The sequence below is a fragment of the Balaenoptera acutorostrata genome, chromosome 1 (genome assembly GCF_949987535.1).
Source record: "Balaenoptera acutorostrata chromosome 1, mBalAcu1.1, whole genome shotgun sequence".
Lineage (NCBI taxonomy): Eukaryota > Metazoa > Chordata > Mammalia > Artiodactyla > Balaenopteridae > Balaenoptera > Balaenoptera acutorostrata.
This window is the reverse complement of record NC_080064.1, coordinates 75833807-75855751: the sequence shown is the minus strand read 5'-3', so window position 1 is coordinate 75855751 and position 21945 is coordinate 75833807. Positions and strand designations below refer to the sequence as shown.

The 21945-nt window shown below is 35.0% G+C and overlaps 1 protein-coding gene across 3 annotated transcripts in view; it reads left to right on the top strand.

The window, feature by feature from the left end:
• Positions 1-21945, top strand: part of ZNHIT6 (zinc finger HIT-type containing 6) — a 65729-nt gene that overhangs the window by 16139 nt on the left and 27645 nt on the right. For all 3 annotated transcript variants that reach the window (XM_007173040.2, XM_057555240.1, XM_057555249.1), the window contains exons 6-8: positions 14505-14573; positions 16002-16082; positions 17481-17558. In XM_007173040.2, coding sequence (XP_007173102.1) covers positions 14505-14573; positions 16002-16082; positions 17481-17558 — 228 coding nt within the window. The remainder of the gene's footprint in view (positions 1-14504; positions 14574-16001; positions 16083-17480; positions 17559-21945) is intronic.

The window sequence follows — 21945 nt, the reverse complement described above, 5'->3', positions numbered from 1 at the left end:
GACGTAGAAATAAACAGTTCAGATAACAGAAAATAGACATGAGGCTATTTGGCACTCTAGTATATGATCAGATAGTATGTCAAATTAATACAGAGAATGACTTATTCAATAAATGGGGTTGAGACTGCTTGCCATTTGACAGTTTTTTTACGAGAACTTCCAGGTGGAATTAAAATCTTTTTCTTCCCGTTTTATTGAGATATAATTGACATACAGCACTGTATAAGTGTAAGGTGTACAGCATAGTGATTTGATTTACATATATCATGAAGTGATTATCACAATAAATTTCATGAACATCTGTCATCTCATAGATACAAAATTAAAGAAATAGAAAAAAAAAATTTTTCTTGTGATGAGAGTGCTTGGATTTACTCTCTGAACAACTTTCATACATAACACACAACAGTGTTGACTATATTTACCATGTTGTATATTCCATCCCTAGTATTTATTTATCTTATAACTGGAAGTTTGTACCTTTTGACTACCTTTGTCCAATTCCCCCTCCTCCTCCCCTCTCTCTGGTAACCAGAAATCTGATCTCTTTTTCTACGAATAAGTTTATTTTTGAAGAATAAGTGACCTACAACATTATGTTAGTAAAATCTTAAACTTAAAATGAAATTAAAAATATGGGAATATTTTCATAATTTTGAAGAGAGGAACATCCCATCCAAAGCCATAAAGGAAAAAAACTAAATTTACATAATTTTTTTTAAAAATTGGCCAAAAAAGACCATAATAAAATCAAAAGACTACCAGATCCGCTTCCAAAAAACATCTTTAAACATATATGACAGTGCTTATGTGTTAATTAAAAAAACTAGTAACTAATTAGGAAAAGGGGCAAAGGATAAGAATAGAAGGTCATAGAAAGATGTATATATATACATACACACACACACGCACACACACAATATGTGTCTGACAGTCATGTATTAACGATATCTAATATAGTGAAGGTATGAGCTAGCCAGACCATTTTCTTCTTCCACTGTTCTTGAGAGTAAAAACTTAGGAGTCATTTTAGAAGACAATATTTCTAAAAATGTTATACCTGCCTACTCAAGGAATTTAGCCTCAAATATATTAGTACAGTTCACAGAGATATATGTACATGTATATATATTGCAACATTGTTTTTAATAGTGTAAAAACTGGCAACAGCTTCGAGTATCCCTCAGTATTGGGCTGAGCTAAGTTAATAATGATGCCTTCATACAGTGGAATTCTATGCAACCATTAAACAAAAACAATTAGATACAGAAGTATTGTCATGGAATGACATCCATGATATTGAGTATGTTCAGTGAAAAAATAATGTTGGAGTTTAAATAGTTGTCTGAAAGATATGAAGCTCACTTTTCCTATTGACGTAAAATTTACAGGCAATGAAATGCACAAATCTTAAGTGTATATTTGTTGAGTTTTGACAAATGCATATACCAGTATAACCCAGTCCCTGTAAATATATAAAATATTACCATCACCCAAGAAAGGTTTTTCCTAGTTATCTCCTCTCCTCCTCAGATAACCTATTCTAATTTTCACCCTGAAGATGAATTTTGCCTGTTTTAAAATTTCATATATATGAATCATATAGGTCACCCTTACTTTTGAATGATAGTTTAGCTGAATATGAAGTATCTCAAGTTGACATTTATTTTAGTACTTCAGTTTATTTATTCCACTGTTTTCTCACTTCTTTTGCCATTTTTGAGAACACTGATGTTTTATACATTCTTTCTATGTCAGTTGCTTTTAAGTTCTTCACTTTTGTCTATGGGGTGATTTATCTTCCTTTGGATTTGCTCTGCTTTCTGCATAATTCTGGAAAATTCTAATACATTATCTTAATTTTTTATTTCTTTGTCCATCTTACCTACATTCTGGGTAATTCATTCAGGTGTATCAACCAAGTCACTTTCCCTCCTTAGCTGTGTCTGATTAATCTGATCTTTAGCCCATGGGCTTTTTTTGTTTGTTTGTTTCGGTTACACTTTTCATTTCTAGAAGTTCTGTTCCTTTCCCAAATCTATCTGGTCTTTTAGGTAGAATGTATTCCTTTCTCATGTTTTAACTTCCCTTTTTATTCAATAATTTAGTGCATTTGTTATTTGTGTAAATAATTCTGTCTGAATTTCTTGGAAATTTGTTACTGCTGTCTGCTGTTTCTGCTGACTCTTCATTTTGATGGCTTGTTTCCTTATTGTTTTCTAAAATGTAATTGTGAACTCAAGTTCATGTAGGAGGTGGTATGCATTTGCTTATGCCAGATACCCATCGCACCAATCCAGGACCCTCTTTAATTTCTTAGTCTGAAGTTCATCAGACTATACTGCTGGTAATAATTTGAACCCCAAACCCATTTGAGGAGTCCATAGTTATTCATTCTCAATTGAAACCTTTCCCCCACCTCCTATACCTTTCTCTCTCCCTAGACCTCAAGCTGAGGTGGACGGGTTTCCTCATTGTCTCCCTTTGCTGGTTGCCAGAATTTTTCTGGTTCACTCTTTCACTGCATAGTTTTATGCAGTGATCTCAGTTTGAGGTCTCCAGCTTATGTGAGATCAGTATCTTGTCTCATGTCCCGCAGTGGCTGTTGAAACATAAGCCTTTTGGTTACCAAGCCTCTTGATTACTTGGAGGCAAAGGCCTCCAGAGCAGGTGTAGCTTCCATATTCCACTATGGTTTTTAGTTCCTGCTTCCTTTTGGCCCCTGAAAATTTTTCATACTTTTTGATGAGCTCAGTATGTTTGCTGTATTTCTCCAGGGTTTCTTATTGTGTGCCTTGAGAGAGTTTTCAGATGATCTTCTCTGCCAAGTTGCCCTAATTGCTTAAAATAAGTAGTGGCCCCAAACAAAGGGAAGGTCAGTTGTCGAAGACAGATGGATCAGGAAGGCATGATAATTACTTGTTCACCTAACAATTCTACTTTTAGGAATTTATCTGATATATATAACCATACATATGGAAAATGAAATGTGTACAAGGATATTCAGTGCAACATTGTTTGTAATAGCAAGAGTAGTATGAATCTAAATATCCATCAATAGTGGACTGCTTAAATAAATTATGGTACGCCTTTAAAATGGGGAAAAAATTCAGCAGCTCTAAATGTATGAATATGGAATGGTTGCCAGAAATACTAAGTGAATAAAGATAGATACAGAACTGTGTTCATTGTGTGCTACCATTGTGTGAAAAGTAAAGGTTATATCTGTATATACTTATATTATAAACTATTAATAGTTGTTATCTTATGGGAGGGAAATTGGGTAGAGGGCGACAGGGATGGGAATTATGTGCCCTTTTGTACCTTTTTTGAATTTTAGACCATGTGCATGTAATACTTATTTAATACTTATTTTAAGAATAAATAAATGAAAATAAAATAATTTTAAAAGATATTGATGGATGTGGACAGGACCATTATACATTTTGAGTTGTAAATATATTCAATAGTCTTTGAAAAGTATTCTGATAGTGTCATATAAAATTCCATGTTTTTATCCATGGCTGCATCTTTTCAGTTGTGTTTTAGTGTTTTGCTACAGAAAGCCATGGATAGCAAACCTGGAGATTATCTTGGTTGTGTTTGAATATCACATCTCATTTGGTTGCTTAAGTCCCTCATTTTATTTTCCTGGCTATTTGGGTCTGAGGATTCAGCAGCGAGGGGGAATATAGTTTGACTTATCATTTGGAAAAAAGAATTGGATTGAGAGACTCCTCCCCAATAATATCTTTAGCTTAACGCCAGGCGTGTACTCTCTTGTGTGGTCTGACCTCCCATTCCCTAGGAATGGACCCAACTTTTGACCTTCATCTCCTGGCAGTTTGCCTCCACATGACCTCGACCCTCATTTCTAAGCAGCACAGTCCTTCTTCATTCCTTTACAACTGTCAGCTTAGAACTGAGTTGCTATCTTCCTTTTGGCCCAGAGTTCTTAGGCTCTCTGTCTAGGGGTCTCTCTTAAACCTAGAGTATTAAGATAGTAGAAGTGTGCCCATTATTAAACAACAGTGTGAATTGCTATCTGAGCTCCAGTCCTATTTTAGAAGCTAGCCACTAGATGTCTCTCTTGTAAAGAAATAACCTTTTATAGATTCTTAAAATTACTTTTTGTAAGAATGTCTATATGTGTGTAACTGAGTCACTTTGCTGTACAGCAGAGATTGGCACGGCATTGTAAATCAACTCTACTTCAATAAAAAAATTTTTTAATTACTTTTTGCTCTTTGGGTAAAATTACAGCATTCAAATTTTATTGCGATGATATACCTATCCACCTCTGTATTAATGTCAGTAGCACTTTTTTCTTTAAACAATTATGTGGCGATACATTTCTTAAAGCACAGGTTTTTTGGTTTTGTTTTTGTGGGTTTGGTTTTTTGGGGGGAGTATGGTGTCTTATAAGTAGTATAGGTTTGTACTTTGTTGCAAACTAACTTTAGAAAAGAGCAAAGGAAAATGAAATGGATTTAGCAGTTGTGGTCATGGTGAGAGGTAGATTTGGGGGGATTACATAATAGGTGCTCAGTATAAACTTGTTAACTAATTAAAAATGATTAGCTCTATGGTTTCTCTCCGATAACTGCTTTGATACAGTCTGATGAAAAAATTTCAAAGCAACAGCAAGGACTTTACACTTCTATTCTTTCACACTGGTTTTCTAACGGTTCCTTAGTCAATCAGGTATTTCCTTACTGGGGCCATGTAGACAGTGGTAAGTAGGAGGTTGTTATGCCACAACATCACAGAGGGTATATCTTTCCACAGCAACAATTAGCCAGCATTCATACAAATGGAAACCAAACATTCTTGATCATATCAGGGTCCCCATACTGGTTCAGTTAGGGAAGTCCTTCCTCGGTCACCAAGTCTGCTTCTTCATGATATGCCTCAGGAATGAGTCCCTTTCCACTTCCTTCACTGCAGCATCTATCAGCTGTCTTCTCCCATGCAGGCCCATCTTGTCTCACCTGGGACTATTGGGGAACTTCTAAGAGCTCTCCCTACCTTCAGTGTCTTCTCACCTCAGTCACTCTTATACACTGATGCCAGATACATCTTCCTAAAGCATGTTTTTAGTATGATGGTCGCCTGCTCAGAATCTTTTAATGCTTCTTGTATCCACAGAAGTCATTAGCTCAGAGATACCTTCACTGGTCATAGGCAGAATTGCCAGTAGGTGAAATCTGTCATCTCATGTGGCTTTGGAGGGACTGCCTGAAGCTCTCAAGTGTTGTACTCTATTCCACGGCCTAAAATTACCTTCCTTTCTTTATCCCCCCCCCCCATTTGAAATGGCTACTTTTCAGGCAGTTGGAAATAACTCTTTCAAGTATTTCTCATTACCCAAAATAATGAAGGGTCTTCCTCAGTGTCTTTACTTTTTAAAAGAGGAATAATAATATATTTAATAATTTTCAAATGTTTATTTTGTATTAAACATGACAAAATTTAATTTAATTTTTATGTGTAAGGGAGTTTTCTTGGCAAGTTATTTACCTCTCTGTGCCCATTTCCTTATTTGTAAGATGCGGACAATAATGTGCCAGTTTTGTGTAAATGGTTTTCAATCTAGAGTATACATCAGAATTAACTGGGACAATTTCAAAATGCTGATACCTGGGCCTGACCAACAGAATTCCTAAGTCATTGAGCCTAGGGTAGAGCTTAGGTATCTTTACATTATAAAAGAACCAGAGGAGGCTGTGCATATGTAGGGGCAGAGGATATATGGGAAATCTCTGTACCTTCCTCTTGATTTTGCTGTGCACCTAAAGGGCTCTAAAAAAAATTTGTCTTTAATTAAAAAAAAAAAAAAAAAGGCACTAGGTGATTCTTACGTTTATCTCTACCTGAAAACCACTGACCTATATGCCAGTAAGTCACTGTCCTTCTTCTCAAGTAGTTCAGTGGGAAGACAAGACAGCAAACTCTCATAATGTAGTGTGGTGAATGCTCTGATGGAAGATACATGGAGCGTTGTGGGAGCACGAAGGAGGGCTCAGTGCCCCAGCCTTGGGGAAGTGTTATCCCTTAAGAGCTGGGGACTGGAAAGTCCTCCCAAGAGAAGATAGAATTTGAGCAAATTATTGAAGGACAAGGAGGAGTTTTTAAGTCTAGGGTTTTATCCAGACAGAGGGAAGGATAGTCTTACGGTGAGAATATCAGATGCAAAAAGAGTAGCAAATTGAAGACAATGTAAGTAGTCTGGTATATCTAGAAACTAGGGTGGGAGTTGGGAAGTGGTAGGGGATAAGACTGGAGAGAGCCCCACTGGGGCTGGGCCTTGCAGGACCTTATATGCCATGCCAGGGAGTTGAGATCGAGTCATACTTTAAGCAGAATATGTTCCTGTTCCTCTAAGGGATCCATACTAAATAGTGGATCTTCATAGTTGTCCCCACCTGATTTCCTAATGTATTCAACTAAAGGTACCCAGGCTGGTTATATTCTTAATCCTAGAGCGTCTTCCCCTTTCATATTTCCTAGACATCTGTGAAAGTACACATGGTAGCTCATCTTCTCCATTATTTCGCCTTTGCCAGAGTTCCTATAGTACATATTTTCTCCAAAGTTAATGTGAAACAGATGCTGGCATTTAGTGCTGGTATTCAGTTTTTGTTATGCACATATCTGCTATCCTTTCTGTGTTCTGGTGTTTCTTAGTAGGGGCTCAATTGGCATTTTGAACAGGACAATTTTTGTTGTGTGGGACTGTCCCGTGCATTACAGGAAGGTTAGCATTTCTGGTCCCCGCCCACTATATGCCTAAAGTGCTTCCCAGCCTTGGAACAATCAAAACTGCCTAGCCACTTCCAAATGAGATTGATGCCACTCCCAGTGGAGAACTGCTTTATTAAGTGCTCAAGTATTTACAGTTATTTGAAGCAAAATGTACTTTTCCATTTCGATCTTTACCTACTATATCCATTTTCTTAATATACTGTCTACTGAAGCCAATACCACGTACTTAACCTGTTTCCTATTATCATGTAGTAGTGAAACTGATTTTTAAAAGAGCAAAATATAATATATAACTGGAACTTTTCAAAGTATTTTCATAATGATGTGAGACATAAAATTATGGTTTTCATTCTCCCCAGTTCCAGTAATTTTAATCCATGCTAAGTAACTACACAGATCCTTTGTATTCACTCTTCCAAAAACACTTACTATGGTACCAATCCTAATAAAATAGATGGATTATTTTTATGAAGTATAGTTACGTTTATGTTTGAAACTTTAAATTTTGATCTTGAAATACATTTCAAAAGATAAAATGCCTATGAGTGAAGAATTATGTAGACATTTTGTACATTTGTTTTTTCTTGAAGGATTTCACATTTTTGTAGATTTTCCTTCTGCTTTAAGTTAAAATAAGATTTCATAAGCCATAGTGGAACAAAATGCCTTTTTCCTGAAATTCCATCAGGTATTATTTGCTGTGTCCAAATTTTATAACAGTTGACAATATACAGATTAGTCTATCTTTTCCGTTGCTTAGAAATGCAAGATGACATCTAGAAAGAAAAATTTAATCCCTTGTATCAAACAGTTAGGATGCTTTATTTTGCATGAAATAAAATATTCAGTTCAAACCGGTTTGAGCTATAAATAGGGTGTATTATTGGCTCTCGTAACTGAGTGTTCTGAAGTTGGATGGACTTCAGGGTGAATAGGTACAATGACTCAATTGTATCCTCAAGGACCCAGTTTATTGCTGATTCTCCATTGTATCTTCTATGGTGTCAGCTGAATCCTTGTAACAGTTTAGGTAAATATTTAGGAATGCTTCTTTCCCAGCATAACTGAACAGGAAACCTGAAATTCACCATGAGTGGACCGCCTAGGTCATCTGCCCAATCCTGAACCGTTGTGTCCAGGAGGATATACAATGTGATTTTCTTAAGCCAGCCAGTTAAGTGTATAGTCCTGGAGGTAGGGACGGGATCCATCCATCAAAATATGGTTATGGATTAGGAATAAGGATGGTGATAACGGTTGCCAAGGAGACAAAATGTCCACTATAACTCTTAAAAGTGATTTTAAAATACAGAGGCGAATATTTAAAATAAAATATAATTGAGATCCATTTGAATTATCAGTACAGAAAAATACATGGCTTGTTACTGAACTTTCATTTCTGGAAAGTTCATAATAGTATACTAGATTGGAGCATACACTCTAGAGTTAATCTGCTGCCTGGGTTCAAATCCCAGCTCTGCCACCTTCCAGCTGAATAATCATGTTGGAGGAGTGACTTACTTCTCTCTACCTTAATGTTCTCACCTGTAGATAGTAGCACTTATCCCACAGAATTACAAAAATGAAATAAATTAATACGTATAAAACATTTAGAACAATACCTGACGTTCAAAAGGCACTTAATAAACTAGTCAGCCCTCTGTATCTGCAGGTTCTGCATCTGCAGATTCAGTCAACCACAGATTGAAAATATTTGGGGGGAAAAATATCTCCAGAAGGTTCCAAAAAGCAAAACTTGAATTTGCTGCACACCAGCAACTGTTTACATAGCATTTATGTTGTATTAGGTATTATAAGCAATCTAGAGATGATTTAAAGTATATGTGAGGGGACTTCCCTGGTGGTCAAGTGGGTAAGACTCCGCCCTCCCAGTGCAGGGTGCCCGGGTTCGATCCCTGGTTGGGGAACTAGATCCCACATGCATGCCGCAACTAAGAAGTCTGCATGCCACAGCTAAAAGATCCCACATGGCACAACCTATATAAATTAATTAATTAATTAATCAAATATTTTTAAAAATAAATTTTTTTAAAATAAAGTATATGTAAGGATGTGTGTAGGTTATATGCAAATACTACACCATTTTATATAAAGGACTTGAGCATCTTCAATTTTAGTATCTGTGCAGCAGAGTGTGGGGAAGGACTGAACCAATTCCCCCAGGATACCAGGGGATAACTATTGTTATTGCTACTTGCTAGTGCTCTCTGGTAAAAGGATCTACTGGTAGTCTTCATAACCTGTAGGCTTTTCTAACTTAATAAGTGGTATAGTACTCTGAAGACCAGACTTGTGGAAAATCTAGCTTTAGCTTACCTCATGGAGTCACCTGTATTTAAAAATCATAAGTAAAAATTTCAGGCATATTTAAACTGCACTATGTCAGTGAACTTCTCAAAAGTAGTAGGAAATACTTTCCTTAATAACTACAAACAAGGGCTAAAAAGTTAGTGTCCTGAATATACTCTAGAAACAGTTATTAGAGTTAAATAGTAGGATGAGAGATCTCCTTCTAAGCCCCTCATTTCCCTCTTCTTTAAAAACCTTTGTTGGTAGTGCACTAACCATGGAATGAAATCCATATTGTTTGGCAGAACATTCAGAGCCCTTTATAATCTGGCATTAGCCCACATGTCCAGTTTCATAAACACTGAATTCCATGTAAGTAGAGTTTGGTTATAAATTCATGGCGCAATATTTTAAGTTAAAGGCCCTGTCAGTATTTCTGTTCTAAGCTTCATAACTCACAGGACATTAAACTGAATGTAAAATTATAACAATGGTAAAAATAGTAACTAGCATTTTTGATTATTGTGTTCTGAGCTCTTGACGTGTATGTACTCATTTAATCCTATGATATAAATACTGTTCTCCCCATTTTACTGTGAGAACCCTGAGGCACAGAGATGTGTCTCTTGCTCAAGATCACATGAAGTAATAAATTTTGTTAAGAGTAGGTTTCAAACAGAGTCCACTTAATCTCTGCCCTCTCCTACCTCTGGGCATTGCAGTATATTGGATATCCTTTCTGTGTACAGTGTCGATAAAGAACAGGGTTCTTTTATGTGAAACTATATGCTTCTCACAGTGATTTGGAAGAAAAAACGCAGTGGGTTGGTGGTTGACTCACTGCCCTAAAAAGAGGTCTGCTTCAGGCTCATCCCCTCAGTCTTTTTGCATCCCTAATGCCTAGCAAGCCCTTAGAAGTGTTTTTTGAGTAAATGTTGGTTAATCAGTGATGGAATGGAATGAGAATTGGTAATTTTTTTTGGGGGGGGAACAAAAATATTCATGCTCATTTAAACTTTGTATTAGAAATCTTAGTTCTTAGAATTCAGCCTCCATATGTAACTCTTAGTCGTAGCGTATTTCTTGAGGAAGATAGCTTTGAACCTGTGAAATAATTAGATAAGTAATCATTTGACAGTTCTGGTTGGATAATAATTTCTGAGATAAAAAGGAAACACCTTAAAATAACACTTTCAATAATAAAATGTTTTTAAGTTTAAAAAGAATGTTAAAATTATTCCTGTCCTTTCTGTGACTACCATCCTGCACTTCCCCATGAAAACATCTTTGATTTTTCTGATTATAAAAACTAGCCAGTCATTATGTCAACAATTTATTTAATACAGACACATAAAGTAATAATTAAGTCCTTTCATAATGTTAAGGAAAAACCATAGTTAAAAGCTTGGGGCATATCCTTCATACTTGTAAATACGAAGTCATGAAGTCAGAAGAATAATTGAGTATATAGGTATAGTACTTCCCCCCCAAATTTGTGTCTTCATCCACATATTACTTTCTTGAAACTGTGGGAGAAAATGATCCTTAACAGTTTCTAGTAAGCAAGAGTTGTTAAATAAGTGTCCTATATTAACTCACTAAAATCAAGTATAAAAAATATTTATTTTCATCATTTAATACTTGTACATGTAAGTATTTCTCAACTTTTTTTTCATTATTGCCTCCCAAGGAGGCTTTTTAAACATTTTCTGTCAAATTGCGCCCCCCCCCCCGATATTTTGATACCACAGTTATACTCTATATATCTGTTTATGTACAGGGGCCCTCTAAAGGGCCACAAACCATTATACTATATAAGATTTTTTTTACCCTCCTAAGAACCAGTTTTCAGCCTTTTTAGGGTGATGCTGCCCCCATTGAGAATGCATGGGGTGTGTGTGTGTGAGAGAGAGAGAATGTGTGTGTGTGTGTGTGTGTGTGTGTGTGTGTGCGCGTGTGTGTGTGTGTGTGTTGATATTTGGGGGAGGAGGAGAAAAGGCTTTGCTGTGCATGAATAGTTACTTCAGTTTCCTGGCACTCAGAGAGAAGGGGTCAGTTTTTCTATTACTTTATCAGGTTGTCCAGAAGGGAACATTAAGTTTAATGATTGCCACCATTACTTCACCAGTCTATTATCAAACTCTAAACATAGTGCCTTGGGGTGCCTAAGTGACCGAGAATACACTGGGTACCATATTTCCATTCTTGAGAATGTTGATAAATATGACAAGGACACAATGACATTATTATAGTTGAAAGCATTTTATTGAATTTAGGGAATAGTAGTCCTAATGCATTAAGAACAATAATAAATGTTTAAACCTCTGTCCCAGTGGTTCTCAGAAATAGTGATTTTGCCTCCCGGAGGACATTTGCAATATTTGGGAGCAGTTTTGGTTGTCACAACTAAGGGAGTGGGTGTTGCTGGTGGCATCTCATGGTTAGAGGCCTGGGATGCTGCAAAGCATCTTGCAGTGCACAAGACAATGTACCTCCACCCCTCAAGCCATAATAGAATTATCTGGTCCAAAATGTCAGCACTGCTGAGGTTGAGAAACCCAGCTTTATCCTAATGATTCTATTTCTTGGAATCTATCTTTAGAAAATAATCCAAAATACAGAAACAATTATGTATATGCCTAAAGATACTCACCGAAGCATTATTAACTTTAATTTTTTCCTTTACAAAGTCTGTCCTTTCAGAAAACTTATAAGCAAAAAAGAGGGGGACTCAGAGTTCCCCTCATAAGTAATGTTGTTGGGATTTTGATGTATGTGTTTTTTTAAGTGGAACATATATCACTATATATACTTATGAAAAATGAGAAACAAACTCAATTCTTTCAGACTCAGGAAGAGATTTGGTTGCCTGTGTCAGAACCACATCAATTTCAGGAAAACTAAAGACCTACTTTAGAGATAATTAACTCACTCATTTCAGGAATTCTTTATACAACACCCTTCATCCTCTTTGTCCACTCTCACTTAAATCTTATACTCTGCATTACTGTTCTCAAATGCCTCTTATACTACCATAGAGTAAAAAAGTACAGGCAGTTTTTCAATGAAGTTAACTTTTAGTTCTTTGCACCAGTAAAGGTAAATGATGGTCCCATCCCTGAGGATATTCTTTTATTTTTTTCTTTACTGTGATTTAATATGGAAGAACAAGAACAAATGGTAAAAAATTGGAAGCAATCATAAATGTCTATCAGTAGAGAGTAGGTAAATAGATTTTAGCATTCTTCATGCAATGGAATACAATGTAGCAGTTAAAATTAATGAACTAATTTACATGTATCTTCATAAATCTCCAAAGCATAATGTAAATGAAAAGCAAGGCATAAGATATTTAGAGTATAACGCTGAAATAAATGTTGATATCACACAAAATACTGTATTGTTTATAGCTATGTGTGTATATATATATATATATATATATATATATATATATATATATAAAATCATGGATGGCAAAAATAAACACCCAACCTCAGGATAGTAGTTACCTCTGATGATGAGAAGAGAATTGGATGAAGGAACAGTAAAAAGACTCATCAACCATACTAATAATCTTATATTTCTTAGAAGAAGAGTATCTCAAGCATATAAATATGGCAATATACAAGTTGGTTAAATCTGACTATGGGTACATTGAATGTTTTTATTCTCTTTTTGTTTTTGAAATATTGCAACATCACATTTTTTTGAAACTAAATGTACTTTTCAGATTTGTTCATATTTGAACTGAGGCCAAATATAGAAAGATTTTTATAATAGTCATAAGTTAGCAGTGTATATATAATAAAAGTAATGAATGATTTCCTTATAACCACAACTAACTACAGCAAATAAAATTATTTTCAAGGGCTTTTCTCTCTTTGTTTTTGGAATGTTAAGTACTTTCTGAAGATATTTAGGGTCTACTGAATGTTAAGAAAGGTGAATGGTTCTTGAAATTACTCAAGCAATGGTTGGGGTGATTGAGTATGATTTACAGTTCCACAAGATGACAAGTTGGTAAACTTTTTTCTTCCCCATGTAACTTAACAAATATATTTAGAAAGAAACCATATTGTGCATTAAGATTAAAAAATCAGTTTATTTCATAGTAAAAGAGAAATGTGGTATCTCTCAGCCTCTTGATAGTGATACTATGCGATGCCTGTTTCACAGATAACAAATATTGCAAGGTGTTTCATTTTAGAAGAATTCTTTGTTTAAAACCAGTAACTTTGTGGTTTGCATTCAGATTTTTTTTTTTAAGTTTTTTCCTCTGAGATTTTAGACATCTGACCTTTAAATTAGTAAAGGGTGCTTTACAACTTTGTTCTATCCAAAAAAATATTAAACTTAACATGCTTGTTTCTTGTGTGGTAAGTGGCACTATCAACATAAGCATAATCAAGCATATTTTTCTCTAACTAGTGCTCAAAACTGTCTTGTTATTAACCAAATCTGTGATTACTTACCCTAATAGAAGGATTTTTACTTGATTTTATGCTAGTTGTCCTCAGACAAAAATTTGCTTAAATCATATAAATGTTTGGTGGGAGATACTCTTCTAGATTGTATTAAAAGAAAATTATTTTAGATTTTGGGCTCTTGCTGCTAAGGGATAGTTTTATAGGAGATGCTAGCCATTGCTTGGACATACAGCTGGCAATTAACTTGCCAATGGGTTGTTAGAAATTTCTTCTAAGTAAGGAAAACGTGTAAAACGATCATGTAGTGAAGACATTTAAATTTCTGTAATGGATTGACTATTTTGAGCATTAAATTTTTTAAAAAAGGAATGGTGTCTCGTGTCACTATGTTAAATAGAGCATATGGCTATTTTTCTAAAATCACACATTTAGTGAATTATTACTGTTGATCCTGTTATCAAACCAAAGTTTAGACTGAAAGCCAAGGGACTAACTCAGAGTGCATTCTGCTTAGCAACGAACTTGTCTCCTGTTTTGCTACTGAATGCAAGTACTCATGGCTCAGAAGTGTATCTGCAGCCAGCTGGTCTCAACCAGACAATACTTCATTCACCTAATTTCCAGACAAGTCAGGCGGAGACTTCAGCTCATTATTTTTAGTCACAAGGAAATTTATTTGTAAACTTCAAGCAGTAGCACAGTGATCTCAGAAGCCCCCGAACTATGAGAAATTGCCTTCTAATTCAAGAATGCGAAGTCCTTGGAATTTCGAACTGCTCTGCCTAATTCTTTTTCCTCTTAAAACCTCTTGCAAGTATATTGTTTAAAAAACATAGCCTCTAAAATCCTAGAAAAGAGAAAATATTTTTTAGTAGAAAAAATACGTTAAACTCTAATAATACTTTTAGAATTATTATCTGAAAACAAAAATTCAAGAAATCAGTTTTTTGTTCAGACTTTTGTTGTCTGCCTTGATCCCCACATGATTATTTTCTGTCTTAGAAAACAACAGTTTTGTTGGCATGTGAAGCTCCAGTTTCCTCAGAGTCAAGCTGTGTATGTAGAAAAAAGGTATAGTATCTCGACTGTCTGTTAAGAACTCACTTGTTTTCATTTTGTCTCCATATTTGAAATAAACTGTTAACTTAAATGTGATGTCAGTAGTAGACTGGATAACTAAGTGTGGTATATTCATACAATGCAATGCTACACAGCACTGAAAATGAATGAACTACATCTACACATATCAATGTGGATGAATCTCAAACATAATGTTGAGTGAGAAAAACAAGTTAAGGAAGAATGCAGAGTATGATTTTCGTATGTAAATATGAAAAAAATGAAAGTATACTTTTTAGGAATACTTTTAGTGGTGGTAGAACTCTAAGGGAAATGATTAGCACAGAAATCACGATGGTGTTTACTTCAGCATGGGGACAGGTGTTAAGGAGAGCAATGCAGGAAGAATCAAGAGGGCTGAATCAAGAGGAAGAATCTTAAGCTAGGTGGTTATATAGGAAACGAAAAATAAGCCAAAATTCTGCTATGATAAAATTGCTGCTATTAACATCATAGTGTGTCCTCAGAAAATACATGATTTTAGACATGTATATATGTATACTCATAATTGGAAGTAATTTGCATAACAGCTTTTTATCCTACTCTTTTTATATTATGGACATTTCAAATGTCATTTAAAAATTTGAATGGTGATATACTATTTGATTCCTTGGGTTAGGAAAATTTTAAGTTGCTTTTTAAATAATATCTTTAGCATATATTCACATTATGCATAAATGTCCTCTCTTTGTAATTGTCATATGGATTTTAGGGAAGAACTTTCCTATTTAAGGTTGCATGCCAGACTAAAGACAGGGAAAGGACTCATATTTTACAGGTGGGGTATGTAGCACAGTAGTGTATATGAATATGTATAAATGATTAAGGAAAATTGCTGGTTCAAAACAGTGTCTTAGTTTTGTTTCTACAGCTTTATAGTATAAAACAATGTGCATACATACGTACAGGAAATTTGGTAAACCTAAAATGCTTTGTTTCCAGGGAGCGTAGTATCAATTTTTTAACCTGGTCTTATGATTTAGAATAAATAAACTTGAACATGCGCTGAAACTAGCATCATCTGAAACCTTTTTTTCAGATTTTTGATTTCTGCAACTTTCAAATCTATTTCACTGTGATATCTTTCTTTTCATCTTTGAACACAGGAGTGTGTTAAATGAGGCTTTGTATTTTTATAATTGATTTATAGGGTGCTTCTCAAAATATTATTTTTAAGACTTGTTAAATGTGTCCAAGAAGTGTTTTTGAGCTTTTTTCCTAAGTAGTTTTTGCTTAAAAGGATATTATATTTTGCCAAGACTAAAATAAAAGGTCCGTGTTCAGTTATTTTTTTAAAGCCACAATATTTAGTAATTCTAAATTAACACCTTTAATAGAAAATTATAAGTAATAAGTTTTGTTTTTGTTTTTGTTGGGAAGAGTACCAGACGATAAAACTATTAATGAAATCCTAAGACCTTACATTGATCCTGAAAAGTCTGATCCTGTAATTCGTCAAAGGTATGTTTCAAAACTCTTGTAACTTTCTGAAATTATTAAAAATGTTGTGGTATTTACTATATGCATATTTATTAAATAAAGCCATATCTTTATTAGAGTATAATGTTTCCATACTGTTTACTTTCTGTCCCATTTCCTTGGTGTGTACTGAAGGCTTTGTCAGTCAGAGATGATTCTCTGGGTGAGGATTTTGGTTATAGTAATAACAGCAGTACTTAGCACTGTTTGCTGCATTCCAGATACTACTCTTTGAAGCTTATAATAATAAATGTATTAATTCATTTAATCCTCACAATAACCCTTTAAGGTAGATTATTGCCGTTATATCTATTTTACAGATGGGGAAACTGAGCCTTAAAGTGGTTAAGTGACTTCATATAGCTAATAAGTAGGGAAGCTAGGATTCAAATCCAGGCGGTCTGGAGTCAGAGTCTGTACTCTTACCCCTTAAACTAAACTGCCTTTCACAGTTGAACTAAAAACTCTGAAAATTGAGTTTCCAAGTAGTTAAAGACAGGAAATCCTATTTCAGCCAAGTCTTCATAAAACTGAGTAATACACACTCTGCCTCCTGTCCAGAAACACACCATGGACAAAAATGGTTAACATAGCATAGTGGAAAGATTCAGTTATGAATATCTGGGTTAGAATAGCTAATTCTGTCCCTTATTAGCTATGTGATCAGGAACCAACTTACTTAACTTCCGGACCTTAATTTTTTCCATCACTAAAATGAGAATGATGATGTTTACTAGATAGAGTTGTTACAAAGCTTGTAAAAAATTACATATATACAGTTCTAGTACAGAGTCTAGCACATAGTAAGCAGCACTCAAAAAAGGAAACTATTAATATGTGAATTATTCGTGTTTCTGAGCAGGAATTTCTTTTCACCGGGTGATACCTGCTTAGGTTATGAATACTTGGTTTGGTTAAAATTTGAAACTGGGTGGATTCTGAAGTGTCTGATTCAGTTCTAGTTAAATCTCATCTACTTTTCATAGAAAGTGGTGCCCAGACTCAAACAAATCCATGTCACATATCAAGCGGTGTCTTTGGGACCGCTACCAGAGTTGAGTTTCTTTTCCTCTTATTACCGATAATCTAATTGTTATCGCTGGTCATATATTTAACAATAAGACAAAATACCTGCCACCAAACTGGATACATTTTTAAAAAATAAGTAGATTAGCAAGATTAATCTGTACAGAGAGAAGAAAGGTAATTTTTAAAACAGATCCTTGGTTGGAAAATATCTTTAACACCTTTTCTGTGCTTGGATAGATAAATTTTAAGTATTATTATTAACTACTCATAGATGCTTAGTTTCCATAGGCACAGTTTTAAAGTACACTAAAAATCAGTTTTGCTTCCTTTAATATGACATTTTTATTTCAGGTTGAAAGCCTACATTCACTCTCAGACTGGGGTCCGAATTTTAATGAAGGTAGAAAATATGCAGCAAAATTTAGTAAGGTAAAATTGCTTCCCTCTCCATTTCTTTAAATGTTTTCTAATTCTGTAACTTAATTAAGTAGCTTGCTTAGCTTAAGTGGCTAGTTATTATACTAATTATCTAGCAATCAACAAAGCCTAGGCTTTTAAAAATGACTTTCAAATTAAAATTTTTAAATAATCACACTTATCATAATACAGGATGAATTAAATTGAAAAATCACCCTGGTTAGAATATTTTAAAATAACATCATGTTTAACTGAAAGATTTTTAAATCCTATTTTAACTTATTTCAAGGAATATTCTGTACAACAGAGTTCCAATGTTCAAGTTTTTGCTTTTGGAAATAAAAAATTCCTGTGATGAACTGACCATTGTATATATCACAGTGGAAAGAACTCTACATAGAAATGTGAAGAAGGCCAGGTTCTAACAAACTATGTGATTTGAGAGTTTTAGTATCACTGGGCTCCCTGTTCCTTCATTAATGGAATGATGAAGTAGGCTACACTAAAAGATCTCTGAGAGTCCCTGCAGTGTCTGCTTAAGTGCCAGTTATGTGTCATTACATTGAATTGCAAAACCCTGATCTTTAATATCTGTGATGCTTTCCCCGTCTTCCATCGTTTCATTAACAAAACTACTAGATCCAGTTCAGAGTAGATACGATTGGTCTCATCTGCTAGTAGAGCTTAGAGATTTAAGCATCCAGGCTGTGAAAGCAGAGCTGGGTTTGAATCCCAGCTCTGCCTGCTTCCAGTTATGTTAACTTGAGTAAATTACATAACCTAACTTGCCTTCGTTTCCTCATCTCTAAACTGGGGATGATGATAGTCAGATTATCATGAGAGATTAAGATGATTATTTAACACATGGTAAGTGCATGCTTTTATTATTTCTACTATTACTATTACTACTACAGAAGATAAATGGATTCTTAAAAAACATCTTCTAAAATTCAAGGAAACCGAAAGTTGTATGTGATAAAAGGTAAATGTAGGATACAGAATATTTTAAAGTTTATAATATAGGACAGACTGCATAGGCCCAGATAGCATTCATTTTTGACTTGGAAATATGTACTGTAAATCTACGAAGAGGGAAAGGGAATGGCAATCTCAGCTTGTCCTAGGAGACAGGGTTTTCTAGGAGAGTGGCAGAAATGCATGCAGTATGACATGACCCAGAGGGGAGCAGTTGGTAAAACTGTTTTGGGCAATTGCATAGAAGGAGATCAGAACATAGAAAGACCAGAACACAGGAGGATACTAATAAGACTGGTAGGTTATATTTTAACAAAGAACCAAAGAGGATAAATCTTCACCAAAAAAAAGGTTAAAGGAGCGTACTGCAGTGAAGATCAGATGACCTTATTCTAGACACTCAACTTCTCTGGGCTTCATGTCCCTTTAAGGTCCTTACTTTCTCTTATTTTATGACTTTCCTTCTTTAGGAACCCAAAAAGGACTTTGGTTGGACCTTGGGTTAACCTTCTTAGTTCCCAAAGGGGAGGGAATGATAGATTAATAAAGTAAAAGATAAGTGGTATTGACTTTAAGAAATACCTAGAATAGGCTGTTTTGTTACTAAACCTGAGCCAAACTTAGTAACATGAAAAGTACTCTGACTTTACCTTATCTATGTAGAAAGCATGTCCTCCAGATTTCCCCATTTGAGTTGTTTACTTAACTCAATGATATATGAAAATAGCATCAAAGAAGAGGAAGCAGAAGTTTACAACCAAGATCTAAGAATTTTGTATTTAAAAATTGCCACCCTATTTAACTTTGACTAGTGATATTATCACTTTAAGGCAATAATAATGTTAGAATCTCCAATTGAGGTAGCTTTTATCATGAAGGTGGACCTAAGTTGGAGTAAGATACATCCTTATATTTCTGACTGTTCAGTCAGCCTTAAGGTATAGTTATCCTAATTTCTACAAAACTTCCCAGTTTTATTAGGATTTTCTAATCATGAATAATGAAATTAGATACTATGGAGATACATTGAGAAATAGATTTTTTTTTAATTAAAGATTTTTAAACCAGTGTTCACCAGATAGTACATTCATAGATAGGCTAAGATGAGCATTCACATTTGCTTGTATGCTTAATTACAGTTATATCATTAAAGGAAAGTACATTCAGAGAACATCTAAGTAAGATTATTATAGGTTATAAAATGTGGGCTTCTAATTTAAAATAAGGAGGATTTTATTATTTCCTGAAAAGTACTTAGAAGGTAGAACCATGTATTTTCCTTGTGGCTTTCTGATTTTAAATGTATCGTATGATTTATAGCATTCCAGTAACTTCAGAGTAGAGTCTTTTTACCAAATACTTGGTATTGCCAATTTCCAGTGGTTGTGTTTTCCATTCTTGAAGGGTTTATGACAATTGTCCCGTGATATACCTGATCAGCTAGAGCAATCTTAAATGTTTCCCAGGCTTTAGCTTTGCCATAGACAACTTTTATTTTTAGGTTTAGGTCATCATAGAATGTATGTCTAACTCTATAAAGAATTTGTTGCTGATCTATTTCAGAGTTTTCTTTCCAGAATACACAGGGTTTGAATTTGTATCTAATTATAAAAGTAAATATGTCTTCTTAAGTAAATCCATTCATTTATTCAGCAAACACTTAGTACCCATTGTGGTCCAGGTGTTGTTCAAGACATTAGGCTGGGGCTTCCCTGGTGGCGCAGTGGTTGAGAATCTGCCTGCTAATACAGGGGACGCGGGTTCAAGCCCTGGTCTGGGAGGATCCCACATGCCGCGGAGCGACTGGGCCCATGAGCCACAATTACTGAGCCTGCGCGTCTGGAGCCCGTGCTCCGCAACAGGAGAGGCCACGGTAGTGAGAGGCCCGCGCGCCGCGATGAGGAGTGGCCCCCGCTTGCCGCAACTAGAGAAAGCCCTCGCACAGAAACGAAGACCCAACACAGCCAAAAATAAAAAAAAAAAAGACATTAGGCTGATAGCAGCAAGCAGAACCATTCCTGTCTCTGTGGAGCTTGCATTCCCAGTGGAGGAGAATTCATGTAAGGTACCCTCTTGCCATATCATTTCTCACCAGCTTTCTGTTCTCAGAAAGTAAATGAGTGTTTTGAGGCAGAAAAGCCTATGTTGGTAACACCAGGCACCGTCAGAGGCAGCCATTGTATTGCTGCTAACTTATTACTGACAAGTTAGAATACTCCCAGCTTTGATACTGTCCATTTAATTGTAATTTTTCAAATCTATTGAATTTTAGACCTATATTTTACTTATTAATGGAATCATTTATTTTCCATGAAGAAATTCAGATACATTTTCTATTTTTTATGTTTACTTTGCTGCTTTGATGTTTATATAAGATCCTGATTTTGATAAAGATGTGGTTTAAGCTATTGTGGGATGATTCTTTCCAGATTTACTCAAAAGCCATTAATTAAGCACATTTACTCTCCTAGGCATATAAATAAAAATTGGGGTTTATACAAGACTGAGTAGGGTACAGTTCTGTTGTAGCGGAGAAAACAGACATGAAGTAAAGGTGACTGGGGTACCTGGCATGGATCTGTCTTCTGAGAGATGGAGGTAAGGCCTGGAGAGCCTTAGGGCACATTGAGTTTCAAGTAGAAGTGGCATCATTTTCTCGAATGTTATTTTCAAAAAGAATGGCCCTTCTATACTAATCCCTTATTACTAGGCTCCCTTCAGAGTAAGATTATATCGCATTCCAACAAGAAATAGTAAATCCTTCCAGAATACATAATCTGTGGAGAAGTAGACCTTATTTTACTTTAAGAGGTTCCAGGTTAGACTTTGTAGACCAAAAGTTTTACCATTACAAATACTAAATTTCTTAAATCACTACTTCTCAAACCTAACCCAAATTATGAGATGTTCCAAAATAACCTTTTTGCTCTTATCCAAAAACCTACATCAAAGTAGATTTTCTATAAATTTGAAATAATGTTATAAATTTGATGCAGACCTTGGAAAGTTACTAAGTCTCTGTTTTCCCATCTGAAAGTGGGGATCAAGACAAAGGTATTGCACTGTTGTGAAGATTGCTTTCAGATAATGCATGTCAGCTACTTAGTATGGTGCCAGGCACATAGCAAATCACTCTCAGTAAATATGTATTATTCATGTATTGCAAGTTGCAACATTTAGGTCAACATCTTGCTGAGTTGACTCAAGGAATGTAAGAGTTTTTGTTGTTTTAATCCTAGAAATTACTTTTCTTAGTATCAATAAAAGGAGGAAATCTGTTTAAAAAAAAGAAGTTCTGTGTGGCTGGCAGTTGACTTACGCATTACTTTTTGAAAAATAATGGCTTCTTTCAGCCAAATGGTTTCTTATACTTCTAGGAAGTACTCTAAGTTCAATATTAGCTATGCTCCCAACAGGTCACTCA